This window comes from Larus michahellis, chromosome 2 (assembly GCF_964199755.1).
Source record: "Larus michahellis chromosome 2, bLarMic1.1, whole genome shotgun sequence".
NCBI lineage: Eukaryota > Metazoa > Chordata > Aves > Charadriiformes > Laridae > Larus > Larus michahellis.
Genome location: NC_133897.1, coordinates 46362104 through 46374372, shown reverse-complemented (window position 1 = coordinate 46374372; position 12269 = coordinate 46362104). Strand labels below are relative to the sequence as shown.

General features: G+C 36.4%; 1 protein-coding gene across 1 annotated transcript in view; it reads left to right on the top strand.

Annotated features, from left to right (window-relative positions):
* Positions 1-10935, top strand: part of TOPAZ1 (testis and ovary specific TOPAZ 1) — a 39005-nt gene extending 28070 nt beyond the window's left edge. Inside the window, exons 14-21 of the mRNA XM_074575123.1 lie at positions 635-701; positions 1715-1889; positions 3427-3527; positions 5290-5455; positions 6322-6486; positions 7954-8157; positions 9272-9455; positions 10722-10935. Of these exons, the coding sequence (XP_074431224.1) occupies positions 635-701; positions 1715-1889; positions 3427-3527; positions 5290-5455; positions 6322-6486; positions 7954-8157; positions 9272-9455; positions 10722-10935 (1276 nt within the window). The remainder of the gene's footprint in view (positions 1-634; positions 702-1714; positions 1890-3426; positions 3528-5289; positions 5456-6321; positions 6487-7953; positions 8158-9271; positions 9456-10721) is intronic.
* The last annotated feature ends 1334 nt before the right edge of the window (positions 10936-12269 follow it).

Below are 12269 nucleotides of genomic sequence, written 5' to 3'. Positions count from 1 at the left end.
TTGGAGGTAATTTTTATCACTTTTCACATCAGGAATCTGGTTCACAAAGGAATGACCCCTTCCAGGTTGCCTCAGTATATATGTGTTTTCAGCACAAACTGAGAAACGGTCTGTATCGATGAAGACACAGCAGCTGTGCTACAAGTGTTTGCTCATTCGTGTGTAGGTTATGTATCTACATGATAGCAGCACACTGGATGGATACACCCATTGTTTCAGTGGCAGCATCAGAATAAAGTATTGTGAAGCTGAAAAGCGCTTTCTCTCATATAATTAACTTTTTTTTTTTTCCACCTTTATGTCAGAAATACATACAGTACAGTTCTTCATTTACTTAATGGATTGCAAGTCTTACTCATACCTTTTCAGTTACATTTCTACTGAGACAAGGGAGTATTTTCTGAGAAAAAAGCTGTGCTCAATTATTTCCTTAATATGCGTACTGACTTCCCTTGGCATGATTGTAAACGTCTGTTTTCAGTATACGGTTTGCATAGTGTGTAGTCAATAGGATCAAAAATCACATCAGTTATTAGTTCATATATGATAATTTTTTGAACACCTTCTGCTAGTGCATAGTTTAGGCCAATAGGATGTGTTAAAATTAACTGTTAATATTTTTTTCTTATTGAAGATTTCAGGAAAGACATTTTGAAAAGAACTGGCTTTTTGACTTCAACTTGGCAGTGGCTGAAATTCAGGTACAGTATGTGCATTCTTCCAAGCCTGTTGGAATACTTAAACCATGACTTCTTTTAAACCTACAAGAAATAGCAATTTCTATATCATTTAAAATTAGTGGCCTTTATTGTTAAGTATATTGAGATTATGATAAAATATTTTTATGCAAAGCCATATTGGGGAAAGATTAACTTGCAGGGTAAAACTGTCTTTGACTTTTCTGTGACATCAGTATTAATTTACATACTTGTAGCTTTTATCTTGGTTTTTCACCTAATTCAAAGATTTTATAATTTTAAGCAATTCTTTCCTATGCCTTACATGTGTTGTGCTTGCAATTGGTAGTGTACATCATTCCTCACCAAAAAATTATTTAGTAGATAGAATTCATCTAGTATAAAAAGGCACAATGGTAAAAGGCTGTAATTGGCAACACTAAGCAGGTATTTTAAAGAATAAGAAAATATTATAAACAATTCTTTAATCGGACACTTGCATCTTTCATATTCAAGGGTAGAGTACTTCTTATGCAGGCTTATAATATAGTTTACATATTATCACACTTACTGCACACATCCTGAGACCAAAATTTAAGAAGGAAAGAACCAGGACTGATTTTTTTTACTCCTTTAACACCAAAGTCATCAGTGATCTGGCAAGCAAAAGACTAATTCATATAGAAAATAACCATCAATTTGGCATGCATTGTGGAAAAAAAAAGATAGTAAAATACTGGATGAATGCCAGTTCTTAAATAGGATTAGTAAGTTATGAGCTTCCCCAATTTGGATCATGACATAAACCAAAAAAGAATTTTGATTTCTTGAGGGGAAAAAAGGGATCAGCAGTCCATGCAAGTTAGGCAATATGTAACTGTGCCATATCGAACATGGTGTTCTTGGCAGCAGCGTTTCATCTGCGTCTTTTTTCTGCTTTAAGTCTATCCCAGCTGTATCTCACGAATTTCAATATATTTTCTGTTTGGTGTTCTGGAGGCAGGTTTGCTTACACTTATCTCTTGCCTTCTTCACAGCATTGCAGGGAAAATAGTGATTGGACGAAGCTGGGAGCTTTGTATGTTAATGCGAGAACTGGATGTGAACATTTTAATGATCTTCAGAAATTGTCTGTATGTATTGCTGAAATACTAACCAGAGATTCTGAGACAGACAGACCAGGAGTTCCTTTTTGTGATTTTGCTGATGCAGGTAAAATAAAGATGCAATAAATGCTTTTTGTTCATTCCTATTCTTTGTAAAGGTTTTAAAAGGGGTAAAAAACCAAATTCATATACTGTTTTCTGAATATTAATTTTATATGCTACAGTATTCAGAATTTCTCAAGGTGCAAATATAATCAGTTAAAATGCTCAATAGAAGCCATTTTCTAGTGGAAGTAAAATCCACAGTGCTTACATTTAAAGTCAGAGTTCTGAAAGAAGAACATTTGAGCTTTGTGAAATCAAGAAGAAAAACCAAAATCGCTGTCTTTTATAAGAATGACCTATTCTCAGGACAAAGGCAAATGTATTAAGTATTGCCATATGAAGTGTCACAACTCTTAATAGCATAAATAAACTTTAGAGATGTAAATACAGCTATAGGTATATTTGTGTATTTCCAAACACATTGAACAGGGTTACATCATGTACTTTTTTATTTTAGTAATTTAGATTTTCAGAATTATTTCATTCTCTGAAGAACCAAGAGCTGGTTCAACAAAATACCTTCTACTTTTTTTTAATAGTTCTGGCAGGTTTTCTTACCCCTTTCCTCCCTATGCCTCTTCATTTACATATCTGTATCATTCTTCCTAATAAGTTTGCAGAAAGTTGATGCTCAGTGAAGTGTCAGTGGGATGTTAAAGCATTTTATAATGGATGACTTGCATCTTTTTCAACCTGTACTAACTACTAAAACACAATGAATATTTATTCAAGATATGTGACATGACCTTTCTGACCGCAGACTTTAATATTATAAAATAGCTACTGCAGCTTCCTGTTGTGACACAGACAGAAGATTTTGGTGGGGCTTGGAACTTAGTCTGTCTTCGCTAGAACAGTGGTCTCCAAACTTATAGGTACCTCTATCAGTAAAAAATATTTGAGCGTTCACCCCCAATTTATTTATTTACAAATTATGTACGTGTACTACTGCACTAATACATTAAACACATTATAAAACATACACAAAAATAGAAATTAAAAAGATGAGATGAAGATGAAATAAACACTATTTTTAAAAATATTTTATTTTCTTTATTTTTATTTTTTAATGGTACAAAAAATATTTTCTTCCCACACCTGAACGGATTGTTGTGCTCACACCCCACTTTGGAGACCACTGCTCTACAATACCAACAGTGCTTCCAAAGTGGTCGTATAATATGGTTGGGAAAACTTGTAATTACTCAGTTTGGTAATTGCCATCATTTCATCATGGTGCCAGAAATTAAAAACTTATACTTTACAAATAATGACGTTACCAAATTATGACATAATGTGTCCAAGCATACTATGGATGAATTAGACCATGACATTATGAAATAGTGTCTGATTAAACTATAGTTATTTACCCTCCTTCTGGTGTTAAGACTCAGGACTTTGCTACTTTCAATGGCAAATATCTCAGAAACTACATTTAATATTTTCACAATGACCGTGTTTTTCAAGTGTGTAATTTCTTTAAAACTGCATTTACACGTAAAATAAATTTTTAAAAATACTTTTTTTTTTCTTTTCAGTAATAAAAAATTCACAACATAATGAAGCAGACAGAATTTTCATTGGAAGGATTGGGATAAGTGTAATGTATTCTTATCACAAAGTACTGCAGTGGATAAAGGTATACTGGACTATAGGAACCTGAGTGGAAGAAAAAGAATGAGTCATTTCTTTTCTAGTTTTTTAAATGTGTTTCTCTAGTTGAATGGCTGGATGTACCACCTGCCTCCCAACCATCTTAGTACTTCTTAATTGTCCAGTAGTTTTAATTGTCCATAGCAGTTTTCTATGGAGCCCATCATAACTTTGTCTTGCAACTGAGAAACTTGATTGTTTAGGTTCAACTTTTGATTTCTCTGAGCTAAGGATGAATCTGGATTAGGAGATAGGTCTTCCTGAGATTCTGGGGTGAGGTGCTGATGGGATTGTTTCCCAGAAATGTCACTTCCTTCTGTCTGGCAATACTGCTGTATTTCTGAGACCTCCCAACTCAAGCAATAATTACAGAAGTTTGAGTGGGCCCTTTCCTGCACCGATGCTTCTGAACCTGACCTCAAATGGAATGGATAAGGCCAGGAAGACAGAAGGGAAGCATAGCAAGGCTGCTACTGCACTTGGTGAACTGCTCATTCCCCAGAACATCACTAGAAATGCTTTTCTTCCAGTGAATCTAGAGTTCGAAGTTCTGTGAATCCTGCAAAGACTCAGACCTCACAAAGAAATGCCGTTTATAATCCTTTCTTTGCTTTCAGATATTACAGAGCACCATGGTTAAGGGACTAGACCTTTCACTGGATGTTTTACACTGTTTAGGCCTCATGCAGTATTGATCATAAGTTCACTGCAGCAAGATTCATTTCAGTGTTAAATTTGCCTTTTTTCTTCCTGAAAGGAAGCGGTGTATACCAGCTAGATCCTCTACGTGACCACCAATACAAACCACCAGTGATTTTGGAGTGTATTTTGGTCAGTGATGACATTCTGAACTTCACCTTGTGTCAGTGTGCCGCCACCTCATTGATACACCCACTAAGCAAGAGCTGAAACCTATCTAGTTTGGAGTTTCATTTGTGTTGCTTGACCAGCAAGGCACAGCCAGACAGGACAAGTGCTGAATCCGGCCTATTCTTGCCTTGCTGGGGATGTTAATTTGATATCCCACCCTGACTCAATCATCATCTTTTTTTAGATTGGTCAGATCTTAATTATTTCTGAGACTGCTACCTTTCTTCCATCTTTGACTGAAAAGGCCAACCAAAAAGTTGTTAAGAGGAAGCTTCTGTAGGAAACCAGTCTAAATATCAACCTGGAATATGATGATAAAGTTGTTGGGTGTTATACTGTTGGCCAGATAGGCCCAACTTTTTGCAGCTTATTGTCCTGCTGGGTACAACTACCAGTGTTTTCTTTGGCTTATGCTGGAGTAATTATTTCAGTTTAACGATTATGCCTCTGCAAAATGAAAACTCCCTGTATAATCTTTTTAGAATTTTATAGGTTGTGTAGTGCTGAATGGAATCAAGAGTAAAAATACAAATATACTAACGTACATAAATACAAATGAATTACAAAGTATATTAAAAATACTGTCTAGGAACATTATAAAGAAAAAATAATGTTATAGGGAATAGTGTGCTGGGAACTGTTCAACAATGGGCTGGTGGTGGGGTTTTTTTGCCTACACAGTCAAAAAAAACTTATTATTCATTAGAAATTTTACTATACTTTTTTTTTTCCCCAACTCAGTTTGGATAACTAAACTGGTGCCTATACATCTATATCACCAAATTAAATCTGCTGTATTTTGTGTAAATATACTCTGTGTTCAGTGTTATCGCTCCTTTCTCTGACCTTTCCCCTTTCCCGTCTCCCTCTTATGCTAGGGAAGGAAGGTTTTGGATAAGTTGCATGAGAAGCAGATACATTTTACAGTCTTGAAAGGACTTATAGGCGCAGAGAGGTTAGCATCAAGATGTCAAATTGTTAATAAAGCTGCAGAAATCTTTCTTAAAACTGGAAGTTTGGATGGAGCGGTGTGGGTATTGAAAGGTAAGCTTGTCTTATAAAAAACTGAGATTTTATTTAAATTTGAACAGTCACCTTCTATGACAGATTTCAGATAAAAGTTATGATCTGGCCAATGTTATTAAATAATGTTAATAATATTGGGACAACAAAAATAAAATGCTGTCCATCTTACTGGTTAGCAGTCTTCTTGATATGTATAAGAAATATTATGACTAATACCATATTTTTTTTCCGAAAAGTTTTTAGTAGTCTGTTATCAAGACCAATCTACTCAAAAGCCTACCATAATAAGGGAGGGGTGCATCTTAGAAAGTGACCGTGCCCCATGTACCTTTCCTTTCAGCCAGGTGACGTTCAGCGTCAAAAAATTTTCAGGCTTCGGTCAAGGCGTAGTTTCTTTAGCCCTCACAATATCCACATTTAGTAAAATAGCTTTAGAACAGTACCATATTTCTGCAATTAAATAATGCATAATTACTGGCTTTTTGGAATTCTGATCTGCTGAAAAGAGAAGAAATTCAGAAGTATAAACAAGAATAGAAGGTGTTCTATAAAGTAATATTGAGGATCTAAAATTTGCTACTCAATTTTATATATATATATAGATATTTATGTATTTATGTACACACTTATATATATGCCACTCACAGTCCATTTACTACCATGATATTTAGTAAAAGGGGTTATTTACAATATGAAGGTTCAGAGAATCAATCTGAGAAGTATTGGTGATAAGGAACAAATTATTAATAACTAGAACTCCATTTTCTGTGAAATTCTGAAATTTGTTTTCTGCTACAGTTTACAGTATATTTTTAATGGCCAAAAGTCTCAGCGTCCAGCAGTTTCAGTTCATAGAAATAACACTGCACTGTTGCTTGCCACAGAGTCAGAGTGGACAACAAATGCACCATTGTGGCCCTGTGATAAAATGGACATCCTCAATCGACATAATCTGTTATGTACACTAGTGGACAAATACTTGGGGAAGAGTTTATACAGGCAGGCATTTGAAGTTCTGCAGAACTTACCAGGTTTTCAAAATCATTCTGGTAAGTAACGAAAAAGATACTGTATTAAGAGCTAAAAATTGAATAGATGATTCTGTACTGTTCTTTTTGTTTGTTTTCTGGCTAAAATTTGTTGAAGAAGTAAGATGGTTTAGACAAGCCCGTTTTTTTCCCCCCCAAAGAGTGTAGGCTCAGTTAAAGTATGTATTGTACTCTGCAGCTGTTGCCACATACACACATGCACGTACGTGCACACAGTTTATACACATCTTCTTTTTTTCAATTGGTTCTTTTACACAGGGCAACAGGAAAGACCCGCTAAATTTTTAAGGATCATTCACAGTCTATACAATAACTTAAAATAGGGATATCATTGATTGATTCGTTTCATCTTCACTTCAGATGAATGCATTGGTGTTTTCTGTAACTGAACTAGCTAACCAAGGCTGCTTTTACGCACCATGTTAAGAACTGAGTGCTCTTTTGGACTCAACTTATCTGAAAAATTTTGGATGTGTATTTCAAGAGGAGATGGGTAGTTACTTAGGTTCTGCTGAGGAAACCTCAGTTGATTTCCTGTGTGTAGGTCTCACTCTTATTGCCAGTGTATGTTAGGAAAGCTTAGTTGGAAGACCATCTACTTAGAGAATCCTAAAAGTATCTGGTCCTCTGAGGTGTGAGGTGGATACAAGGCTGCTCAGTCCTGCCAAAAGGGACAGTTGGAGGGAAGTGGACAGTTCAGAGTACGAGTAGAAGCAGAACTCGAAGCACCACAGTGAATTCTGTTGGTGCAAATTTTAAGTCTGAGGCATCAGGTGAAGATTCTATTTATAGGCTTGGAGAAATTAATGTATTTTTATCTGATCCTGTTGGTTTTGGCAGCAAATTATTACTTGGATCTTAACAGTTCTCTTTCACAACATGAATGAACTAACTATGAAAAGACTTCTGTTCCGCTTTGCTGTTAGAAGCAAGAATCATAGAATCACAGAATGGTTCCAGTTGGAAGGGACCTACCTTAAAGATCATCTAGTTCCAACCCCCTGCCATGGGCAAGGACACCTCCCACTAGACCAGGCTGCTCAAAGCCCCATCCAGCCTGGCCTTGAACACTTCCAGGGATAGGGCACCCACAACTTCACTGGACAACTTGTTCCAGTGCCTCACCACTCTCACAGTAAAGAATTTCTTCCTGATATCTAATCTAAATCTCCTCTCTTTTAGTTTAAAACCGTTACCCCTCATCCTATCACTACACTCCCTGATAAAGAGTCCCTCCCCATCTCTCCTGTAGGCCCCCTTTAGGTACTGGAATGCTGCTGTAAGGTCTCCCTGGAGCCTTCTCTTCTCCAGGCTGGATCACCACAACTCTCTCAGCCTGTCTTCATAGCATAGGTGCAGGTAGCTGATAGCATAGAGTCCTGATTTAGGTACTGATTGAGAAGCGATCCTTCAATTAGATTTGCATTTGACTTAATTGAGTAGTTAATATTCTTCATTTTGTTTCAGATACTGTAGATGTTTCTCAGTACAGCTCCCTTTTTAACAACCTGATAAATGCCTGTTTTGAGAGCAAGAACCTCGGGGTGTCATCTTCTGCAATAGACTTCATGCTTTCAAAAAACATAGCAATTGATATTTTTCTACTTAGAGGATTAATCACAGCTTTGGGAAGAAGTTCTTTGTGGTCTAAAGCTAGGACCTATTACAAAAGTAAGTTGCTTCTTAAACAATATCGTTCCCTTATGTTCTTTAGATAACATATGCTCATAACAGCTCAGTATGTTGGGGAGAAATGGGTAACAGTTTAATTTGTAAAAAGAAAACGGTACTTTCTGTATCACTATCAGGAGTTTATTTGTAAACAAAATGTTTATTGGGAAATAGTGACGGCTGAAAATACGAATCAGTGCATACTACCTGTCATGAAATAGATGTAACAATAACATTAACTTTTCACATTCGATTTCAGAATTTTAAAAATGTGAACCTTTAAATAGTTAAAAAGTGCATAATCTTCACTTTTTTATCTAGGCAAATTAGATTTCTTTATACTTATGTTTAGAGCTGGTGGTAAAAGCGTTACTATTTAAGATTTGAGAGGTCTGGCTAAGAAGTTTATCCTAACTAAAAGAGAATTTCTTTCAACTAAAAGCTAACAGTCTGTGATTATTTTCAACTCCCCACTTCTGAGCTAAGATAATACTGGGTGTGCCACTCTGATAGGGTCCACCTATCTCTCCATTTTGTCACATTATTTACTGTTTGATTCCATCGTAGTATTGTGGTGGTTAGCAGGCTACTTAAGGAGTCCGTCCTGGGAGGGATGGATGCTTGGCTTTGTTAACATCGAAGTGATTTTTTCCTCACCTCTTTTTTTTTTTTTCCTCACCTCTTCTCTTTTTTTTTTTTTTTTTTTTTTTTTTTTTTTTTCCCCTGAAATGCTATACTGGTTGGGTCTCTGGGATCACTTGGCAGAGGACAGGGAAGCAAAGGGGGAGATGCTGTTCAGAGGTCCTCTCACTGTGATCATAGTTAATAAAGCTTCTGTTTGACCTGTCGTTGTTACGTACTTGGAGGCTCCAGATTTCTGACAGAGCTTTTTAATCATCGCTGATAATATTCATTGATAAAAATAACATTTTACAACAGTGCATACTATTTTCTGTGTACTCAAATCAGGCCATTTCACAGGTGAAATAATAAAATCCATTAAGAGGTTGGGAAGGGGGGTGTCCACATTCTTAGCCACATACTGAAGAAAACAGAACTATGTTCAGTATCGGTAATCCTAATTAATTCCTTAAATTTCTGTATTTACTCTCAGGTGCTTTATCATTGGGTTGCTACCCACCACTGCAGGGAAATTTATATCACAAACTTTTGATGGTTCCATCTTACCTGTCTGAGGTTGAGATGCTGTTGGCCATTGAAATATTTCTTGTTTCAAATGCCAGTGATATTCAAAGTCCAATGGCTGCTAGTCAGACTCTTCAAATAATACTGAAAAGGTTTGTTGTCAGTTATGTACCATTTTGATTGTATTTATCCGTGTGATCGTGTAATTAATGAGAGATCTAATTTTCCATTGGCTGGGAAAGAGTGCTTGGTTTTAAACTTGTTTTTAATCCTTGTTTCTAAACTGGTTATAGAATAGTAGATGTTTGGCAGTTTTTTATTATTAGTTTTACATGTGAGCGGCAGAAAAGTAATTGTTCCGGAGTGATATTGGCCTGTGTTCTCTAACTGTGTCTACCACACTAAGGGTGTACTGTATTTTCACAACCAGGATAGCTTGATATCTTGGTGTATGGATTCTTGTGTTGTGGTTAAGCAGTGGAGTAGCAGGGCACAGTCAAAATGTTACTCTAACATTTCTTGGCTGTTTTTTGGAAAGTGCATGTAGACATTTTACTTGGTTCTCTTTATAGGGGATATCTCAATATTAAATTTGCTAGATTTTTTTCCCCCTTCCTGTGAGACTTAATACCTTCAGATAAAAATGTGGGGGTTTGCTTTTTCCTTTTGTCCATAAACCACAAACCACTGGCACTAGATTATACCTATAATTAATTTTTCAAGACCCCATTTTCTGGCTCAGCATCAAAATGTGAAACTCCATAGAAAAGCTACATTTGTTAAGAAGGATGAACGGGGACATCTCAAACTCGAGTAGTCTGTCTTCCTTCCCCTCTACCTTTCCCAATGAGTACTTGTCTTAATTTTGTTCTTTTGATAAATGAGAAGTTTTTTATCTCTTGTTTTCACATGTATGCTATTGTACCTCTGCTTGTTTGCTTAAAGAGTAAATTCTGCTCTTGCAGAAACATCAGCATGTCACTGAGGCCCATCCTTATTCCAAAAGTGTTTACATGCCAAAAATCACTAATCCTTTTGGAGTCAATCACGTACACGAATTCTTGATATATCCAGTTCATAAAATGGTTTACACTCCTTTACTGAGTTTTCCAGTCTGGAGTCGAACATTTCTTCATGATATGTGCTATGAATGTTGCAGACCTACTTTGCACTGGCATTAAATCCTATTACTTTTCATTACTGTAAAGTATGTTAAAAATATACTTTTTCTAACTTTTTAATTCTTCAGAATAATCAGCTAAAATTTGTCTAGAAATTAACATAATCTATTACAAGTGAAGTGAACACAAGACGTTATTTTAATGTTTTTGTAATCTTGTTGCCAGTATAAAGTGTCAGGCAAGTGACACGGGGCCTGTATGGTACCTAATTTTGCATTTGTGAAAATTCACTTGCAGAAGTGAAGATCAGACAGTTCAGAATAACAGGGACTATCAAGCGGCAGTGGAGAGACTGATCCTGGCTGCTCGTGTATCTGATCCAAAGCTTTTTCTTAAGCATATGACAATGAATGTTAACATGGAAGAAGTTTACAGCTTGGACCTTACATCTGCTCTAAAATGGCTTCAGGAGAATATGAAATGGGCTGGGAAGGTCTGGCTGTTTCAGTAGTCATTAAATAGTAAAGATTTTTGGTTTGTAATGGTTAAAGCGATCATTGTTGAAAATAATACAAATTAATAAAGGCAGTTCCCACTGGGTTCAGGCTGCGCCTTACTGATTTACAGCAAGGCTTCAAACTCAAGTTGTGTTTTTAAATACTTATATTGATGATAATGCAGATAGTAGCACAGAAATAGTCATTTTTTTCCCTAACTATATATATTGTTACACTGACTTACATAGATGTTTTGTAATGGCATGATTAGATAATGAGGAAGGTGCAGCCTCAGAACCTACATTCTCCTTTTTTACGTAGAATCTAGCACTAACTGTTACTCTTCTCCCAGCAGGTGATAGTATATAAGTGCATTGATTGAGTGCATCTACTGTTCTTGAGTAAGATGTTTTCCACATTGCTTCACAGTCTGTAGAAGTAATACGTTTCCTTTTTGTCTTCCTCACAGTATCTTGTGAGGATATTGTCCCATCTGTGTGCCTCTTAGATCTTAATTTCCTTACTCCAAAAAACCAATAAAAAGCACTGAGGATAAAATAGCTTCAAAATCACTTGAGACATGCCTGATTTGGGATACCTTCCTTCACAGAACTGAGAGAGTTTATGCAAATTGCTCACGGCTGAAGGTTTAGTTGTGTCTTGTTAATAACTTGTATATGGCTTCACATTTGTATATATGCATATTTACACTGAAAAGGAAAACTTGCTTTCTCCCTTGATTGTGCTCTTAGAGGGAAATGGTTTTGTCCATTTTTTGGTTTCTGCCAACTGCAAGATGAGATGGAGGCATCTAGCAAGCTGTTTCTAGCCTTCCTGGTTCTTCAGGAATTCTTTTTTCCACCTGCAAATCCTGAATCAGATTCAGAGCATGAATTGCTTAAGTCACTCTTCATCTACTGATCTGCAGCCTGAATAAGAAGAAACAAACATTTCATATCAAAAAACTCTCGTGGCAAATCAGTGGGACTTCTGTCAATGTAGATACAGAACCTGAGCTCCCCCCCTTCACCAACATGCCAATAATAACAGCTCTTTTTGTCCTGCTCTCCATCCCCTTTAGGGTTTTTTGTGCTGAAAATTTCTGCTTTCTTGGGTATAGAAGTTCCTGGGTTTTTAAGGCTCTTCAATCATAAGTGAGATCAAGATGGTGACGTAAGCCCTCAATATTTGAAAAATCTTCCGTCCTTGGGCGCAGCGTGTGTCTCTTCCCCATTCCAGCAGCGTTCTTGCAGTTGTGCTTTGAGCCTCTGAATCATGAACGCCATCATGATCTTAGCGCTGGATGTTTGTGGAGGGTTTTGGAGGGGCGTTGGTGTTTTTTGGTTTG